Raw genomic sequence first — 21,576 nt, 5'->3', positions numbered from 1 at the left:
TTTATTTTTTAATTAATTTTAAATTGTGTTGAGTAGGTAGTGTTTTTGATTTGGTTATTTTAATTAGTATTATTGTAAGTTTTAATGAGTAGCCCCCTAGAAAGCCAAATGATACATTTATTATTATTTTCATATGTATTCAGTATAATAGATTTAGAATTGATTGTGAATATGATACTAGTATACTGTGTATACAATGGTGTCTTAGTATATTAGTTTGTTAATAAAATTAGAATAGTTATTATAAAGTTTTGCGTATGATATCAAGTATCTAGTATGGCAGGATAAGGGTTCCATTCAACATTTCCTTTTCTACTCTCAGTATAGATAAACGTGGTATGATACATGAGACTAGTTATTGTCTAAAATGAGACATCTACTGTTCAATGTGGTATGGTATATGAGACTAGTTATTGTCTATAAGGACACATCTACTGTTCTTTGTGGTATGGTATATGAGACTTGTTAGGTTTTATTAGGAGACTTCTACTGTTTCTATGTGGTATGGTATATGAGACTTGTCAGTGTTATAAGGAGACATCTACCGTTTGACAGTAATAGGTATAAACAATTAAAAATTCTATTTGAGTAAAGAAGTCCTAAGAAATTCAAGAAAAGAAGATAGGATGACTTTTTTTACTTATACTTTACTTGTATAAGTAAAAAAATCTGAATGTCTAAGGGACATAACTAAGCCAAAAAATAATTTACCTATACAAGTAAATAAAATACACTTGTATAAGTATCCTACAAATTTACTTACATAAGTATATAAATATTTACTTCTTCAAGTTAAAAAGTAGTACCCCTGACTGCTCGAAGGATTGAGGGCCAATACATATGATCATGAATATATATAAACTGTTAACACAGAGATATGTCTCGCCTATTTGTTAATTATTGCAAATGTTGAAATTAAAATAGCAATACTTTAACACGTAAGTTATGCAAATATTCAAAGTCAATGAACCATGACTGAAGGTACAGGGCTAAAGAATCTCCATGGAAATGAGATGTGCCAATGCTAATACAACTGCAAACCAAATACCATTGACTTTTCATAAGTCGTTCCCTTTAAACAAACCTAAACACAAACATTAACTTGTAAACTATGTAAAAGTTTCAAAGTCAATGAACCATAATGAGGGGTTGGGGTTATATAACCTCCAAGGAAATGAAACTTGCAAATGCCAATACATTTGCATACAAAATATCATTGACTTAACATTAGTGGTTCATCTTAAACGGACCTAATCACAAACTAATACATATGTAAACTAAGCAAAAGTTTCAAAGTCAATAGACCATGACTGAGGGGGCAGGGCCAAATAATCTCCATAGAAATGAGATATGCCAATGCTTATACAACTGCATACCAAATATCATTGACCTACCACTAGGGGTTCCCAATAAACTGACCTAATCACAAACTAATACATGCATGTAAACTAAGCAAAGTTTAGAAGTCAATAGACCATAACTGAAGGGGCAGGGCCAAATAATGTCCATAGTAATGAGATATGCCAATGCTTATACAACTGCATACCAAATATCTTTGACCTACCACTAGGGGTTCCCAATAAACTGACCTAATCACAAACTAATACATGCCTGTAAACTAAGCAAAATTTAGAAGTCAATAGACCATAACTGAAGGGGCAGGGCCAAATAATGTCCATGGTAATGAGATATGCCAATGCTTATACAACTGCATACCAAATACAATTGACCTACCACTAGTGGTTCCCCATAAACTGACCTAATCACAAACTAATACATGTAAACGAAGCAAAGTTTAGAAGTCAATAGACCCTGACTGAGGGGGCAGGGCCAAATAATCTCCATGGTAATGAGATGTGCCAATGCTAATACAACTGCATACCAAATATCATTGACCTACCACTAGTAGTTCACCATAAACTAGACCTAAGCACAAACTAATACATTGTTGACGCTGCCGGAAACAGCATACCTATGACTCGCTTTTTGACTCCGTCAAGGCGAGACAAAAAGGGATGATACAGAAACAGCCAACTCATAAGACTTTTTTTATATGATACACATTCTTCGATTAAAAAAATAAACTTCCTCTTATATACATTGTAGGTACAGAAAATCACATTTCAGTCATTTGAACTTGCCTCTTCCCAGTCATGACGAATTGATTTGTCAATTATATTGTTGAGATTTCTGATTTCTAGTCCAGGTACTTAATCTATGCTAATGCAATTCTATTTATCTAGCAAACATAAAGTACTAGTACTAGGGAAGAATATTTAGACATTGTTTTTTCTCGCGTAGCCTTTCAGACCAGGTGACTAATAAAGAATCATTTAATTATGCAATTTATTGGTTTAATTTAAACTAGAGGCTCTCAAGAGCCTGTGTCGCTCACCTGTATCTACTGTGGTTTTGGAAATCATGTAAAATAAGGTTTAAATCATAATAAATAGAATTAGATACCCTAATAATGATTGAGGCCATGTTTGGTTAAATTTGGCACAGTAGTTAAATTAAAAGCAGGTCATCCCACTAGTAACTAGACTTACAATAGTTACTGAAGACCCCTTATCAATATTTAAATTAGTTTTCAAGTTGTGACCTTTTGAATTTGTTGTTTTACAATTTTCCTTTAGACTTCCATAGTAAATCCCTATGTTCTATTTTTAGTCATTGCTGCCATGTTGGTTGGTTGGCAGGGTCATCGGATATATTTTTGAATCAAGATACCCTATTGAAAATTGTGGCTAAGTTTTTTTCTATTTGGCCCAGTAGATTAAGTGGAGAAGATTTTTGTAAAATTTACGAAAAAATTGACTATAAAGGGCAATAACTTCTTAAGGGGGTCAATTGAAAATTTTGGTCATATCGACTTATTTGTAGATCATACTTTGTTAAACATTATTGCTGTTTACAGTTTATCTCAATCTATAATCTATACTACATGTATTAAATGAAAAGACCTCATTTTGTGTGTCACTTCTCTTCCTTCCACAATAAATTAATCATCATGCCTCTGTGTCCTATAGGTACCATGCATAGTCGCATTTGTCATCTATTCTAATGATTATTCAGTTTGGGTTATTTTGGGAGAAAAACGAAAATAAAGTCGTCCGGATATTGTTTCCGTCATCGGACGGACTTTTAAATCATAGACAAGACTTCCGTTTAGGACTGTTTTAAAATTACACATAATTTTCACAAGTACTCGGGGACAGGACAATTATTTTCGCGTTTATCTGCATGTATACTATGATCATACTACTATGAAATATAGAGACTCTCTATATAATATATCAGTGACCGCCGTGGATGATAAAGTTGGAATTGATAGTAAATAGCAAATACACTTTATTTATGATAAACAGTTATGTATGTTCATAGTATACAGAAAACGCGAAAAAAATTGAAATTAACAAAAAACAAAAAAATAACAGGTTTTGGAAAAAAGGGAGCGGGCTAGAAAATATTGTCGCAGTGCCTATGGCTTTTGATACCTTTCCTGAAAATCTTTTACAAAAATTCATCCTACTACAGTTTACATACTTTCAACCACACTCTAAATGCCCGCGATTTCGCAGGTGTGTTCTAGTAATATTTAAGATACCGGGTAATAACCAAAAACTGCAAAATTTTCTTAAAATTACCAATTCAGGAGCAGCAACCCAACAACAGGTTGTCTGATTCATCTAAAAATTTCAAGGCAGATAGATCTTAACCTGATGAACATTTCTACCCCCATGTCAGATTTGCTCTAAATGCTTTAGTTTCAGAGATATAAGCCAAAAACTGCATTTTCATCCTATGTTCTAATTTTAGTCAAGTCAGCCATGTTGGTTGGCAGACAGGGTCATTGGACACATTTTTTAAACTAGATACCCTAATGATGATTGTGGCCAAGTTTGGTTAAATTTGGCCCAGTAGTTTCAAAGGAGAAAATTTTTGTAAAAGATTACAAAAATTTATGAAAAATTGTTAAAAATTGACTATATAGGGCAATAACTCCTTAAGGGGTTAATTGACAATTATGGTCATGTTGACTTATTTGTAAATCTTACTTTGCTGAACATTATTGCTGTTTACAGTTTATCTTTATCTATAATAATATTTAAGATAATAACCAAAAACTGCAAAATTTCCTTAAAATTACCAATTCAGGGGTAGCAACCCAACAACGGGTTGTCTGATTCGTCTGAAAATTTCAGGGCAGATAGATCTTAACCTGATGAACATTTTTACCCAGATTTGCTCTAAATGCTTTATTTTCAGAGATATAAGCCAAAAACTGCATTTTACCACTATGTTCTATTTTTAGCCATGTCGGCCATGTTGGTTGGCAGGTTGTGTCATCGGACACATTTTTTAAACTAGATACCTTAATGATGATTATGGCCAAGTTTGGTTAAATTTGGCCCAGTAGTTTCAGAGCAGAAGATTTTTGTAAAAGTTAACGACGACAGACGACTTCCATTTACAGGTTTGATCTTCCCCTCTGTAGTTAGTTATACCTGAACTTTCATATTGTTGCAGGTTGAAAAAATTACAAAAGCATTTCAAACACAATAAATAATAAATTGCTTCGCCAAGCTCAGCTGGATACAACCGCAGAGGTCCAACCCTGAACAGTTGGGTCAAAAATGGACACAATATTCGAGCTTGATACACGTCTGAATTTGGATTGTAATTAAATATTTGACATATAATAGGTTTCTGACACAGAATAACTGTAGTCAAAGAACTTACAATTGGTTATATGATTTGAATTTATATTCAATTTTTTGCTTTTGTGCAATACAATATGCTGTTGCGAATTGACCCCCCCCCCCCCCCCCCAAAAAAAAAAAAAGTTGTACCCCCTCCCCCCCTTTTTTTTGCAAAAAAAAAATATTTGAGGAAATTTTCTTTTTAATTTCTGAAATCTGAAATGAGAAAAAAACTGTCCCCCCCCCCTCACAATTTCTTTTTCACCTCCACCCCCCCCCCCCCCCCCTTTTTCCAAAAAAAATTTTTTCCCTCAAGATATGGTCATAATTTCAATTCAAATTTCCAATGGAGTTTGCAACCATAATTACCCATTTAAATACATCATAAAAGTCTTAAAATAGAAAATGACATACATAATCATGGCTAAAATTAATATTCCTTAATCAGCATTTTTAAATAGTAACTTCTAAAAATAAATTGACAGTTAATCACCTCAAGACAATACAACATTTCTTTATACATAATTTAAAAGCAGTGTAAGGGAGGTAATCAAAACATAACATTGTACTTTTTTTAATTGTCCATTAACAAGGAAACCCTTGTTTTCCCCCCTTTTTGCCCCTAAGGCCTAATTCCTAAACGGTTTGAGCCATAACCCCTAAAGCCAATCCTAACCATCCCTTTGTCATGTTTGTGGTATGGAAACTTGTGGTATAATTTCAGACAGATCCATAAATTCATAGATTTCTATTTACATTTACTAAAGTTATTGTCCGGAAACCAAATGTAATCGGATGACGCTGACGAAGACGTGATACCAATATATGACCACAAAATTTTTTGCGGTCATAAAAAACCTAGTATTAAAAAATCAATATGTAACCTTGCTATAAAAAGGAAACATATTTTTGCTTAAATACTTCACAATTGATTTTAAGTGCAGCAGTGATATTGTTGTCTTTTTTCAAAACTACCTGTACCGTTTTTTTTTTGGGAAAATGCATAATTTTTATTGAAATTGGGAAGTTGGTTTATTTTTTTTTTAAACACATCTCCGATTTTTTGCTAAACTTTACTGTCTGTTTTGCAGTTTTATCACATATTTTGATTGTCAGACATTTTAAACCTGAAAGGTACTTTTTGGGGAGGGGAAAGAGATGGAAACAATGATGATGGTACTTAATGCATTGAAAACCACGTGTTACACACACCATGATGATTCTGATCAGAAACCTGGATCTCAAAAGCGCTTTCATAATATCAAAATAATAACATGAATACGAAATTTACATTCATTTTATACCAATGCCATCACTTTTTGGAAAAATGTAAAACTTATTGGGAAGAATTTTAAGCCATTTTTTTTTAGTAATTGGGAATTTTCTCTTGGGGAAAAAGCCGAATTTTGGATGTAATTTGAGGCAAACAATATCACTGTGCAGTCATGTGACCGATAGTCGTACAAGATACCGGGAAACTCGAGAATATATAACCGGGGTATACAAACATAAAGAAAATCTTAAGAAACAGGTGATACAGCTGGGCTGATTGATGAAATGCAGCCTAAAAGACAGGTTCTGACAGCTAAAGATAAAAGATATGACAGGGAAAAGCAAAAACGTAAATTTTTGCCCCAACGGAAGGTGAATCATCCTTGGGTGAATTTCGATGATTCAACTGATTTATTCCTCACACACTGAAAGAGAAAATGCTCTGGTTTGTTGGACACTAAACTTAAAACTTGACCCCATAAAAAATCATGAAACTACCTCTCAGCATCTATCTTGCCAAAATCAGTGGTTAAAAGAAACTTAAAAACAAAGTTGAGCTGTTATCTGACAAGTTAGGCAAGTGTGTTCTTAAGCAGCAATTGAAATCAGAACAATTAACAAGAGGCTCTCAAGAGCCTAAAAGGCTCACCTGTATTTCAGAGGAGAAGATTTTTAAATGTTAGCAAACCTTGATGAACAAATTGTGTAAAATTGTCTTTAAAGGGCAATAACTCCTTAAGGGGTCAATTGACAATTTTGGTCATATTAACTGTTTTGTAGATCTTACTTTGCTGAACATTATTGCTGCTTACAGTTTATATATATCTATAATAATATTCAAAATAATAACAAAAAACTGCAAAATTTTGTTAAAACTACCAATTCGGGAGCAGCAACCCAACAATGGGTTGTTCGATTCGTCTGAAAATTTCAGGACAGGGCCGATAGATCTTGACCAATTAAACAATTTTTCCCCATGTCACATTTGCTCTAAAAGATTTAGTTTTTGAGATATAAGCCAAAAACTGCATTTGACCCTTACGTTCTATTTTTAGCCATGGCGGCCATGTTTGTCAATGGATACAAACTTCGGATACAATTTATAAACAAGACACCCTAAGGAACATTTAGTTAAAGTTTGAAGGTAATTGGCCCAGTAGTTTCAGAGGAGAAGAATTTTAAATGTTAGCAAACTTGATGAACAAATTGTGTAAAATTGTCTTTAAAGGGCAATAACTCCTTAAGGGGTCAATTGAGAATTATGGTCAAATTAACTTTTTTGTAGATCTTACTTTGCTGAACATTATTGCTGCTTACAGTTTATATATATCTATAATTATATTCAAAATAATAACAAAAAACTGCAAAATTTTGTTAAAACTACCAATTCGGGAGCAGCAACCCAACAATGGGTTGTTCGATTCGTCTGAAAATTTCAGAGCTGATAGATCTTGACCAATTGACCAATTTTACCCCATGTCAGATTTGCTCTAAAAGCTTTAGTTTTTGAGATATAAGCCAAAAACTGCATTTGACCCCTATGTTCTATTTTTAGCCATGGCGGCCATGTTTGTCGATGGATCAAAACTTCGGATACAATTTATAAACTAGATACCATTAAGGAACATTTAGTTAAAGTTTGAAGGTATTTGGCCCAGTAGTTTCAGAGGAGAAGATTTTTGAAATAGTTTAAGATGACAGACGACGGACTTAGACGGACGCCAAGTGATGGCATAAGCTCACATGGGGTCCTTTGGGCCCTGGTGAGCTAAAAAGGTACGCAGTGTTATTTAACACAGCATTTAGCGTTGGCATTTTTTTTAAAATTCAGAAACAAATGAGGTTTACATATGATGAGTGCTTTGGAAGGGTAAGCATATTCTGTTTTTCTAGCTCGAGTTTTCAATTAATATTATACTTTCTAAGAATGAAGGAGGGACCTTTTAGTATTTTTTGGTCAAAGGTCCTGACCCTTCCATTGCCTAATTAAAATTTGAACCCTAGCATCTGGACAACCCGTTTCTGAACTGATTTCAGCCTATTCAAAATAACTTTGACCTTGTCATTTGACTTTGTGACCTAAAAATAAATAGGGATCTCCCTCTCATTATATTTACATGTGTTAATTCTAATAATGAAATAATGTATAAGATAATACCTTCCATCCTTGGTCCAGCAGTACTTGAGGATTTCTCTGACATGACTATCTAAATAAAGAAGGAATATGCACTGTGAGTTTTTGTTTACCTTGCATGGTAATTATTGAAAAATTTTAGTGTTTTTTGCATATTATCTAAAAAAAAACAACAATAGAAAAGTAAAAAATGTATACAGCAGAAAAGACCAAATATGCTAGATCTTCAAAATTGCCAAAATAACCAAACATTTTGGATGGCATCTTATAGTATTTATTTCACTGAAATGATGATATTTAATTAATTTTTGAAGTGCTTGCCCATTATCTCATAAACTATAACAGATAGATAGAAGCTGTAAACAAAAATATGGGAAGAATGTGTCCGAGGACACTGGTTCTTTATCATTATGTATGAGTTTCATAAAATTTGCAACTTTCTAAGCTATAAAGGGGCATAACTCTAGAATGGTAAGTGACTCACTGCCCTAATTCGAACTCTGTCTGCAAGTTTTGGTTCTTAACAATGTGTATGAGTTTCATAAAATTTTGATAAGGAAAACTTAAGTTATTGTGTGGATTAAACGAAATTTTTTTGCAATTTTGCAAGTTATAAAGGGGCATAACTCTAAAACGGTAAGTAACTCACTGCCCAAAATCAAACTCTGTCTGGGAGTTTTGGTTTTAACATTGTGAATGAGTTTCATAAAATATGGATGAGGAAAACTAAAGTTAGAATGGGGAAATGAAAAATATTGGAATTTTCCAAGTTATAAATGGACATAACTCCAGAACGATAAATGACTCACTGCCAAAATTTAAACTCTGTCTGAGAGTTTTGATTCTTAGCATTGGGGTTGAGTTTCATGAAATTAAGATGAGCAAAACTTCAGTAACAGTGCAGAAACAAAAATGGGATGGAGGAAAGGACAAATTAAAGGACAGAAAGAAAAGGGTAACACTTAATGGCTTCTGCACTTAGAGGCAGGAGCATAAAAATAATAGTGACTGCTGGTAAGGGTATACAAATGTATCATATACCCAGTAGATAGTGTTTTAAACCAGTGCTGGTAAGAGTATTCAAGAGTACCACTGCTATTAAGTGTATCTAAGTGAATTATCTACCAAGATGACCTCTGTCTATTGGGTAGATGATACACTGAATTACCCTTACAAGCAGTGCTACTAAGAATGTCTAGTGTATAAATCATACACTTCACTACCCTCACCATTTACTAAGGAGACAGTGTAAGTACAACCCCTGGTAAAGGTATACAACTGTATCATCTACCAAGGAGACAGTTTAAGTACCACCGCTGGTAAAGGTACACAAATGTATCATCTACCAAGGAGACAGTTTAAGTACCACCACTGGTAAAGGTATACAACTGTATCATCTACCAAGGAGACAGTTTAAGTACCACCACTGGTAAAGGTACACAAATGTATCATCTACCAAGGAGACAGTTTAAGTACCACCACTGGTAAAGGTTTACAACTGTATCATCTACCAAGGAGACAGTTTAAGTATCACTGCTGGTAAAGGTATACAACTGTATCATCTACCAAGGAGACAGTGTAAGTACCACTGCTGGTAAAGGTATACAACTGTATCAACTACCAAGGAGACAGTTTATGTACCATCACTGGTAAAGGTATACAACTGTACCATCTACCAAGGAGACAGTTTATGTACCACTGCTGGTAAAGGTTTACAACTGTATCAACTACCAAGGAGACAGTTTATGTACCACCACTGGTAAAGGTATACAACTGTATCATCTACCAAGGAGACAGTTTAAGTACCACTGCTGGTAAAGGTATACAACTGTATCATCTACCAAGGAGACAGTGTAAGTACCACCACTGGTAAAGGTATACACCTATATCATCTACCAAGGAGACAGTTTAAGTACCACTGCTGGTTAAGGTATACAACTGTATCATCTACCAAGGAGACAGTGTTAGTACCGTCACTGGTAAAGGTATACAACAATATCATTTACCAAGGAGACAGTTTAAGTACTACTGCTGGTAAAGGTATACAACTGTATCATCTACCAAGCAGACAGTTTAAGTACCACCACTGGTAAAGGTATATAACTGTATCATCTACCAAGGAGACAGTGTAAGTACCACTGCTGGTAAAGGTATACAACTGTATCATCTACCAAGGAGACAGCTTGTGTACCACCACTGGTGAAGGTATACAACTGTATCATCTACCAAGGAGACAGTTTAAGTATCACTGCTGGTAAAGGTATACAACTGTATCATCTACCAAGGAGACAGTGTAAGTACCACTGCTGGTAAAGGTATACAACTGTATCAACTACCAAGGAGACAGTTTATGTACCACCACTGGTAAAGGTATACAACAGTATCATCTACCAAGGCGACAGTGTAAGTACCACTGCTAGTAAAGGTATACAACTGTATCATCTACCAAGGAGACAGTGTAAGTACCACTGCTGGTAAAGGTATACAACTGTATCATCTACCAAGGAGACAGTGTAAGTACCACCACTGGTAAAGGTCTACACCTGTATCATCTACCAAGGAGAAAGTTTAAGAACCACTGCTGGTAAAGGTATACAACTGTATCATCTACATAGGAGACAGTTTAAGTACCAGCACTGGTAAAGGTATACAACAGTATCATCTACCAAGGAGACGATGTAAGTACCACAGCTGGTAAAGGTATACAACTGTATCATTTACCAAGGCGACAGTGTAAGTACCACCACTGGTAAAGGTATACAACAATATCATCTACCAAGGAGACAGAGTAAGTACCACTGCTGGTAAAGGTATACAACTGTATCATCTACCAAGGAGACAGTTTAAGTACCACCACTTGTAAAGGTATACAACTGTATCATCTACCAAGGAGACAGTTTAAGTACCATCGCTGGTAAAGGTATACATCTGTATAATCTACCAAGGAGACAGTTTAAGTACCACTACTGGTAAAGGTACACAAATGTATCATCTACCAAGGAGACAGTTTATGTACCACCACTGGTAAAGGTATACAACAGTATCATCTACCAAGGAGACAGAGTAAGTACCACCACTGGTAAAGGTATACAACAGTATCATCTACCAAGGAGACAGTGTAAGTACCACCACTGGTAAAGGTATAAAACTGTATCATCTACCAAGGAGACAGTTTCACTACCACTACTGGTAAAGGTTTACAACTGTATCATCTACCAAGGAAAAAGTTAAAGTACCACCACAGGTAAAGGTATACACCTGCATCATCTACCAAGGAGACAGTGTAAGTACCACAGCTGGTAAATTTAAGGTATACAAGTGTATCATCTACCAAGGAGACAGTGTAAGTACCACAGCTGGTAAAGGTATACAACTGTATCATCTACCAAGGAGACAGTTTAAGTACCACCACTGGTAAAGGTATAAAACTGTATCATCTACCAAGAAGACAGTTTGAGTACCACTGCTAGTAAAGGTATACAACTGTATCATCTACCAAGGAGACAGTTTAAGTACCACTGCTAGTAAAGGTATTTAAAGTTCTGTATCATCTACCAAGGAGACAGTTAAAGTACCACTGCTAGTAAAGGTATACAAGTGTATCATCTACCAAGGAGACAGTTTAAGTACCATCGCTGGTAAAGGTACACATCTGTATAATCTACCAAGGAGACAGTTTAAGTACCACCACTGGTAAAGGTCTACACCTGTATCATCTACCAAGAAGACAGTTTGAGTACCACTGCTAGTAAAGGTATACAACTGTATCATCTACCAAGGAGACAGTTTAAGTACCACTGCTAGTAAAGGTATTTAAAGTTCTGTATCATCTACCAAGGAGACAGTTAAAGTACCACTGCTGGTAGAGGTATACAACAGTATCATCTACCAAGGAGACAGTGTAAGTACCACCACTGGTAAAGGTATACAACTGTATCATCTACCAAGGAGACAGTTTATGTACCATCGCTGGTAAAGGTATAAATCTGTATAATCTACCAAGGAGACAGTTTATGTACCACCACTGGTAAAGGTATACATCTGTATAATCTACCAAGGAGACAGTTTAAGTACCACCACTGATAAAGGTATACAACTGTATCATCTACCAAGGAGACAGTTTATGTACCACCACTGGTAAAGGTATACTACAGTATCATCTACCAAGGAGACAGTGCAAGTACCACCACTGGTAAAGGTATACAACAGTATAATCTACCAAGGAGACAGTGTAAGTACCACCACTGGTAAAGGTATACAACTGTATCATCTACCAAGGAGACAGTTTCAGTACCACTACTGGTAAAGGTTTACAACTGTATCATCTACCAAGGAGAAAGTTAAAGTACCACCACTGGTAAAGGTATACAACAGTAGCATCTACCTAGGAGACAGTTTAAGTACCACCACAGGTAAAGGTATACACCTGCATCATTTACCAAGGAGACAGTGTAAGTACCACAGCTGGTAAATTAAAGGTAAACAAGTGTATCATCTACCAAGGAGACAGTTTAAGTACCATCGCTGGAAAAGGTATACATCTGTATAATCTACCAAGGAGACAGTTTAAGTACCACCACTGGTAAAGGTCTACACCTGTATCATCGACCAAGAAGACAGTTTGAGTACCACTGCTAGTAAAGGTATACAACTGTATCATCTACCAAGGAGACAGTTTAAGTACCACTGCTAGTAAAGGTATTTAAAGTTCTGTATCATCTACCAAGGAGACAGTTAAAGTACCACTGCTGGTAAAGGTATACAACAGTATCATCTACCAAGGAGACAGTGTAAGTACCACCACTGGTAAAGGTATACAACTGTATCATCTACCAAGGAGACAGTTTAAGTACCATCGCTGGTAAAAGTATACATCTGTATAATCTACCAAGGAGACAGTTTAAGTACCACCACTGGTAAAGGTATACAACTGTATCATCTACCAAGGAGACAGTTTAAGTACCACCACTGGTAAAGGTCTACAACAGCATTATCTACCAAGCAGACAGTGTAAGTACCACCACTGGTAAAGGTATACAACTGTATCATCTACCAAGGAGACAGTTTAAGTACCACTACTGGTAAAGGTATACAACTGTATCATCTACCAAGGAGACAGTGTAAGTACCACCACTGGTAAAGGTATACAACTGTATCATCTACCAAGCAGACAGTGTAAGTACCACCACTGGTAAAGGTATACAACTGTATCATCTACCAAGGAGACAGTTTAAGTACCACTACTGGTAAAGGTATACAACTGTATCATCTACCAAGGAGACAGTTTAAGTACCACCACTGGTAAAGGTATACACCTGCATCATCTACCAAGGAGACAGTGTAAGTACCACAGCTGGTAAATTAAAGGTAAACAAGTGTATCATCTACCAAGGAGACAGTTTAAGTACCATCGCTGGAAAAGGTATACATCTGTATAATCTACCAAGGAGACAGTTTAAGTACCACCACTGGTAAAGGTCTACACCTGTATCATCTACCAAGAAGACAGTTTGAGTACCACTGCTAGTAAAGGTATACAACTGTATCATCTACCAAGGAGACAGTTTAAGTACCACTGCTAGTAAAGGTATTTAAAGTTCTGTATCATCTACCAAGGAGACAGTTAAAGTACCACTGCTGGTAAAGGTATACAACTGTATCATCTACCAAGGAGACAGTTTAAGTACCATCGCTGGTAAAGGTATACATCTGTATAATCTACCAAGGAGACAGTTTAAGTACCACCACTGGTAAAGGTATACAACTGTATCATCTACCAAGGAGACAGTTTAAGTACCACTGCTAGTAAAGGTATACAACTGTATCATCTACCAAGGAGACAGTGTAAGTACCACCACTGGTAAAGGTATACAACTGTATCATCTACCAAGGAGACAGTTTAAGTACCACCACTGGTAAAGGTACACAAATGTATCATCTACCAAGGAGACAGTTTAAGTACCACCACTGGTAAAGGTTTACAACTGTATCATCTACCAAGGAGACAGTTTAAGTATCACTGCTGGTAAAGGTCTACACCTGTATCATCTACCAAGGAGACAGTGTAAGTTCCACCACTGGTAAAGGTATACAACTGTATCATCTACCAAGGAGACAGTTTATGTACCATCACTGGTAAAGGTATACAACTGTATCATCAACCAAGGAGACAGTTTATGTACCACCACTGGTAAAGGTATACAACTGTATCATCTACCAAGTAGACAGTTTAAGTATCACTGCTGGTAAAGGTATACAACTGTATCATCTACCAATGAGACAGTTAATGTACCACCACTGGTAAAGGTATACAACTGTATCATCTACCAAGGAGACAGTTTAAGTATCACTGCTGGTAAAGGTATACAACTGTATCATCTACCAATGAGACAGTTAATGTACCACCACTGGTAAAGGTATACAACTGTATCATCTACCAAGGAGACAGTTTAAGTATCACTGCTGGTAAAGGTATACAACTGTACCATCTACCAAGGAGACAGTTTATGTACCACTGCTGGTAAAGGTTTACAACTGTATCAACTACCAAGGAGACAGTTTATGTACCACCACTGGTAAAGGTATACAACTGTATCATCTACCAAGGAGACAGTTTAAGTACCACTGCTGGTAAAGGTATACAACTGTATCATCTACCAAGGAGACAGTGTAAGTACCACCACTGGTAAAGGTATACACCTATATCATCTACCAAGGAGACAGTTTAAGTACCACTGCTGGTTAAGGTATACAACTGTATCATCTACTAAGGAGACAGTGTTAGTACCGTCACTGGTAAAGGTATACAACAATATCATCTACCAAGGAGACAGTTTAAGTACTACTGCTGGTAAAGGTATACAACTGTATCATCTACCAAGCAGACAGTTTAAGTACCACCACTGGTAAAGGTATATAACTGTATCATCTACCAAGGAGACAGTGTAAGTACCACTGCTGGTAAAGGTATACAACTGTATCAACTACCAAGGAGACAGTTTGAGTACCACCACTGGTAAAGGTATACAACTGTATTATCTATCAAGGAGACAGTGTAAGTACCACCATTGGTAAAGGTATACAACAGTATCATCTACCAAGGAGACAGTTTAAGTACCACCACTGGTAAAGGTATACAACTGTATCATCTACCAAGGAGACAGTTTAAGTACCACCGCTAGTAAAGGTATATAACTGTACCATCTACCAAGGAGACAGTTTAAGTACCACCATTGGTGAAGGTATACAACTGTATCATCTACCAAGGAGACAGTTTAAGTACCACTGCAGGTAAAGGTATACAACTGTATCATCTACCAAGGAGACAGTTTATGTATCACTGCTGGTAAAGGAATACAACTGTATCATCTACCAAGGAGACAGTTTAAGTATCACTGCTGGTAAAGGTATACAACTGTATCATCTACCAAGGAGATAGTGTAAGTACCACTGCTGGTAAAGGTATACAACTGTATCATCTACCAAGGACACAGTTTAAGTATCACTGCTGGTAAAGGTATACAACTGTATCATCTACCAAGGAGACAGTTTAAGTATCACTGCTGGTAAAGGTATACAACTGTATCATCTACCAAGGAGATAGTGTAAGTACCACTGCTGGTAAAGGTATACAACTGTATCAACTACCAAGGAGACAGTTTATGTACCACCACTGGTAAAGGTATACAACAGTATCATCTACCAAGGAGACAGAGTAAGTACCACCACTGGTAAAGGTATACAACAGTATCATCTACCAAGGAGACAGTTTAAGTATCACTGCTGGTAAAGGTATACAACTGTATCATCTACCAAGGACACAGTTTAAGTATCACTGCTGGTAAAGGTATACAACTGTATCATCTACCAAGGAGACAGCTTGTGTACCACCACTGGTAAAGGTATACAACTGTATCAACTACCAAGGAGACAGTTTAAGTATCAATGCTGGTAAAGGTATACAACTGTATCATCTACCAAGGAGATAGTGTAAGTACCACTGCTGGTAAAGGTATACAACTGTATCAACTACCAAGGAGACAGTTTATGTACCATCACTGGTAAAGGTATACAACTGTATCAACTACCAAGGAGACAGTTTATGTACCATCACTGGTAAAGGTATACAACAGTATCATCTACCAAGGAGACAGTTTATGTACCACCACTGGTAAAGGTATACAACAGTATCATCTACCAAGGAGACAGAGTAAGTACCACCACTGGTAAAGGTATACAACAGTATCATCTACCAAGGAGACAGTGTAAGTACCACCACTGGTAAAGGTATACAACTGTATCATCTACCAAGGAGACAGTTTCACTACCACTACTGGTAAAGGTTTACAACTGTATCATCTACCAAGGAGAAAGTTAAAGTACCACCACAGGTAAAGGTATACACCTGCATCATCTACCAAGGAGACAGTGTAAGTACCACAGCTGGTAAATTTAAGGTATACAAGTGTATCATCTACCAAGGAGACAGTGTAAGTACCACAGCTGGTAAAGGTATACAACTGTATCATCTACCAAGGAGACAGTTTAAGTACCACCACTGGTAAAGGTATATAACTGTATCATCTACCAAGGAGACAGTTTAAGTACCATCGCTGGTAAAGGTACACATCTGTATAATCTACCAAGGAGACAGTTTAAGTACCACCACTGGTAAAGGTCTACACCTGTATCATCTACCAAGAAGACAGTTTGAGTACCACTGCTAGTAAAGGTATACAACTGTATCATCTACCAAGGAGACAGTTTAAGTACCACTGCTAGTAAAGGTATTTAAAGTTCTGTATCATCTACCAAGGAGACAGTTAAAGTACCACTGCTGGTAAAGGTATACAACTGTATCATCTACCAAGGAGACAGTGTAAGTACCACCACTGGTAAAGGTATACAACTGTATCATCTACCAAGCAGACAGTGTAAGTACCACCACTGGTAAAGGTATACAACTGTATCATCTACCAAGGAGACAGTGTAAGTTCCATCACTGGTAAAGGTATACAACTGTATCATCTACCAAGCAGACAGTGTAAGTACCACCACTGGTAAAGGTATACAACTGTATCATCTACCAAGGAGACAGTTTAAGTACCACCACTGGTAAAGGTCTACACATTTATCATCTACCAAGGAGACAGTGTAAGTACCACCAGTATTTACCAGTATTGACCAGTATTTGCCAGTATTTCCCGATTTTTGACCTTGTCCTTACCAGCAGTGGTAAACACTGTGTACCCCCAAGACACTACATGTAGATAACTTTACCAGCAGTAGTGCTTAAAACTGTCTCTTAGGTATATGATATACTTGGATATCTACCCCAGCAGTGTTGCTGAGCACAGTCCAGGATATGTGATATAATTGGGTATCCTTACGAGCAGTGGTGCTTAACACTGTCTACTTGGTAGATGGTAAGGGTATTGAAGTGTATTATCTATCAAGTAGACGGCTGGTGAGGGTACCCAGATGTACCATCTTCCAAGTAGACAATGTAAAGCACCACTGCAGGTAAGAGTACCCATGTACTCAGAAGACAGTGATAAGCACTGATAAGGGTATCCAATTGTAACATCAACCAAGCAGACAGTGTTTAGTATCACTGCTGACAAGTGCTACTAAGGGTATCCAAAAGTCCAATATGCCAAGTAGACATTGTTAAGCATCACTGCTGGTAAGGGTACCCATGTACTCAGAAGACAGTGTTTAGTACCAATGCTGATATGGGTACCTAAATGTTCAATTTATCAACTAGAGAGTGTTAAGCACCACTGCTGTTAAGATTATCCATTTACCTAGTAGACAGTTTTCAGTACCACTGCTGGTAAGGGTACCCTTACTCCCAGTAGACAGTGTTTAGCACCACTGCTGGTAAGGATACCCCAATGTACCATCTACCAAGTAGACAGTGTTTAGTACCACTGCAAGAAAGGGAACCTGTCTACCCAGTAGATGCTGTTTAGTACCACTGCCAGTATGGTTATCCAAGTTTACACTCTACCCAGTACAGGCTGGTTATTCCAACTTAAAAGATAATTGTTTAGAACCACTGCCGGTAATCCTAACCAAATGTAACCGCTATTTAGTACCACTACTGGTTAAAAGTGTATCATCTACCCAGTATGGTGTTAGTAGCACTGCTGGTAGGGGTATCCAAGTCTACCACCTACCCAGTAGACAGTGTTTAGTACCACTGCTGGTAGGGGTATCCAAGTCTACCATCTACCCAGTAGACAGTGTTTAGTACCACTACCTGTAAGGGTATCCAAGTCTACCACATACCCAGTAGACAGTGTTTATTACAACTACCTGTAAGGGTATCCAAGTTTACCACCTACCCAGTAGACAGTGTTTAGTACCACTGCTGGTAAGGGTATCCAAGTCTACCAACTACCCAGTAGACAGTGTTTAGTACCACTACCTGTAAGGGTATCCCAGTCTACCACCTACCCAGTAAACAGTGTTAGTAGCACTGCTGTAAAGGGTATCCAAGTCTACCACCTACACAGTAGACAGTGTTTAGTACCACTGCTGGTAGGGGTATCCAAGTGTACCATCTACCCAGTAGACAGTGTTAAGTACCACTACCTGTAAGGGTATCCCAATCTACCACCTACTCAGTAAACAGTGTTAGTAGCACTGCTATAAAGGTATCCAAGTCTACCACCTACACAGTAGACAGTGTTTAGTACCACTGCTGTAAAGGGTACAACTCTGACCAGTGGACAAGTATCAGTACTACTTCTTGTTAGGGTACTTTAATGTGTTTATTCCCATTGTGGTTAAGGTACCCAAGAGTACCATCTACTCATTAGCTAGTGTATAGTTCCACTGCCCGTAAGCAAACTCATTTACAATGTATACAGTAGACAGTGTTTAGTACCACTGCTAGTAAGAAAACCCATTTATCCAGTAGACAGTGTTTAGAACCACTGCCCGTAGCAAAACCCATTTATCCAGTAGATAGTGTTTAGAACCACTGCCCGTAAGAACAGTGTTTAGAACCACTGCCCGTAAGAAAAGCCATGTATCCAGAAGACAGTGTTAAGAACCACTGCCCGTAAGAAAACCCATTTATCCAGTAGATAGTGTTTAGTACCACTGCCCGTAAGAAAACCCATGTATCCAGTAGACAGTGTTTAGTAGCACTGCCCGTACGTAAGAAAACCCATTTATCAAGTAGACAGTGTTGAGTACCATTGCCCGTAGGCAAACCCATTTATCCAGTAGACAGTGTTGAGTACCACGGCCCTTAAGGATGTTCGCTACTCTTGTTTTTGACTTTTTGTCAGATATTCGGAATCCTCTAGTTTTATCCATGTTAGTACCAATAAAAATGTTGCCCGCTAACCCCTAATTTTCTTTTCATAATCTTATTACATATAGTTTAAATAGCCATATTTGAAAATGCTATAAAATCCTTGTTATTTTTTCATAATTTTTTAAAGAAAAAGGGTGCCAATGTTAAATGTATGAAAAGTCTAGAGAGAATTATTTCCTGCCAAATTTTCAATGGCTTATATCTCGAAAACAAGCACACGGACCCTTAATTTTTTTCTGCTTTTTTAGTTCCTTTATTTATATACTATTAATTTATAACAGTCTTTTACAAAGCTTGTTATTTTGAAACAGAGTAGCAAACATCCTTAAGAAAACCAATGTATCCAGTAGACAGTGTTTAGTACCACTGCCCATAAGAAAATCCATTTATCCAGTAGACAGTGTTTAGTAACACAGCCCGTAGGAAAACCAATGTATCCAGTAGACAGTGTTTAGTACATGGCTCATAAGAAAACCCATGTATCCAGTATCCAGTGTTTAGCACCACTGCCCATAGGAAACCCATGTATCTAGTAGACAAGTGTTTTATACCACTGCCCATAGGAAACCCATTTATCCAGTAGACAGTGTTTAGTGCCATTGCCCTTAAGAAAACCCATTTATCCAGTAGACAGTGTTTAGTACCATTGCCCTTAGGCAAACCCATTTATCCAGTAGACAGTGTTTAGAACCACTGCCCTTAGGCAAACCCATTTATCCAATAGACAGTGTTTAGTACCACTGCCCTTAGGCAAACCCATGTATCCAGTAGAAAGTGTTTAGTACCACTGCCCTTAAGAAAACCCATTAATCCAGTAGACAGTGTTTAGTACCACTGCCCGTAAGCGAACCCATTTATCCAGTAGACAGTGTTTAGTACCACTGCCCTTAGGCAAACCCATGTATCCAGTAGACAATGTTTAGTACCACTGCTCTTAGGCAAACCCATGTATCCAGTAGACAGTGTTTAGTACCACTGCCCTTAGGCAAACCCATTTATCCAGTAGACAGTGTTTAGTACCACTGCCCTTAGGCAAACCCATGTATCCAGTAGACAGTGTTTAGTACCACTACCCGTAGGCAAACCCATGTATCCAGTAGACAGTGTTTAGAACCACTGCCCGTAAGAAAACCCATGTATCCAGTAGACAGTGTTTAGAACCACTGCCCGTAAGAAAACCCATGTATCCAGTAGATAGTGTTTAGAACCACTGCCTGTAAGAAAACCCATGTATCCAGTAGACAGTGTTTAGTGCCACTGCCCGTAAGAAAACCCAAGTAGACAGTAGACAGTGTTTAGTATCAAGGCTCGTAAGAAAACCCATGTATCCAGTAGACAGTATTTTTTACAACTGCCCGTAAAAAAAATCATTTATCCAGTAAACTGTGTTTAGTACCACTGCCCGTAAGAAAACCCATGTATCCAGTAGACAGTGTTTTGTACCACGGCACGTAAGAAAACCTATTTATCCAGTAGACAGTGTTTAGTGTTTTTCACGAAAGCCAAGAAGAAAATATTAAAGACCGGTTTGATATCAGTATGCCGTTATTTTGTTTACTTCTTCAGTTTGACTGGACACTTTCAGTTGGGTACGAGTCCCCATGAATACCTTGAACCTTGCAGCAAATCCTACTCAACTGTCTGAGTTTACTTTTAATTTGAGAAATAAACAGGACTAAATAATGAAAAACAATTGCTTTCAGTGTCCTCCTTTTGGCTTTATTTGGTGTTATAACTCTTTACACTTTGATATTTTGAAAATTTTATTGTGAATGCACAAAGTGATATTGTTGTTTTAAATGTCCATATCCTGACTATGTGGCATGGGTTTGCTCATTGTTGAAGGTTGTATGGTGACCTATAGTTGTTAATTTCTGTGTCATTTGGTCTCTTGTGGAGAGTTGTCTCATTGGCAATCATACCACATCTTCTTATTTTATGTATGGTGCATCAATAAATATTGATTTCAGGTTATTCTGTTTAAAAGTAAGAACTTGTACGGTAATATACGTACCTGCAAGTATTCCATTACTTTTTTGTTACTTTTATACATATCTGGATATTCCTTCAGGTTTGATGCTGCAAGATCATATGGAGTTTCACCCTGAAATCAGTGAAAAATATTAATATATATT

The 21,576-nt window shown here is 37.1% G+C and overlaps 1 protein-coding gene across 19 annotated transcripts in view; it reads right to left on the bottom strand.

Moving 5' to 3' along the window:
* LOC127732177 (uncharacterized) overlaps window positions 1-21,576 on the bottom strand; it is a 145,865-nt gene that overhangs the window by 78,435 nt on the left and 45,854 nt on the right. For all 19 annotated transcript variants that reach the window (XR_007996109.1, XR_007996107.1, XR_007996108.1 and 16 more), the window contains 2 exons: window positions 21,456-21,545; window positions 8,134-8,182 (listed from right to left, as the gene is read on the bottom strand). Coding sequence is in view for 13 of the 19 variants with exons in the window: in XM_052241246.1 (XP_052097206.1) it covers window positions 8,134-8,182; window positions 21,456-21,545 (139 nt within the window). In the remaining 6 variants the exon portion in view is untranslated. The remainder of the gene's footprint in view (window positions 1-8,133; window positions 8,183-21,455; window positions 21,546-21,576) is intronic.

This window comes from Mytilus californianus, unplaced genomic scaffold (genome assembly GCF_021869535.1).
Source record: "Mytilus californianus isolate M0D057914Y unplaced genomic scaffold, xbMytCali1.0.p SCAF_22, whole genome shotgun sequence".
Classification (NCBI taxonomy): Eukaryota; Metazoa; Mollusca; class Bivalvia; order Mytilida; family Mytilidae; genus Mytilus; species Mytilus californianus.
The sequence above is the reverse complement of the archived record's forward strand: the minus strand, read 5'-3'. Positions and strand labels throughout refer to the sequence as shown.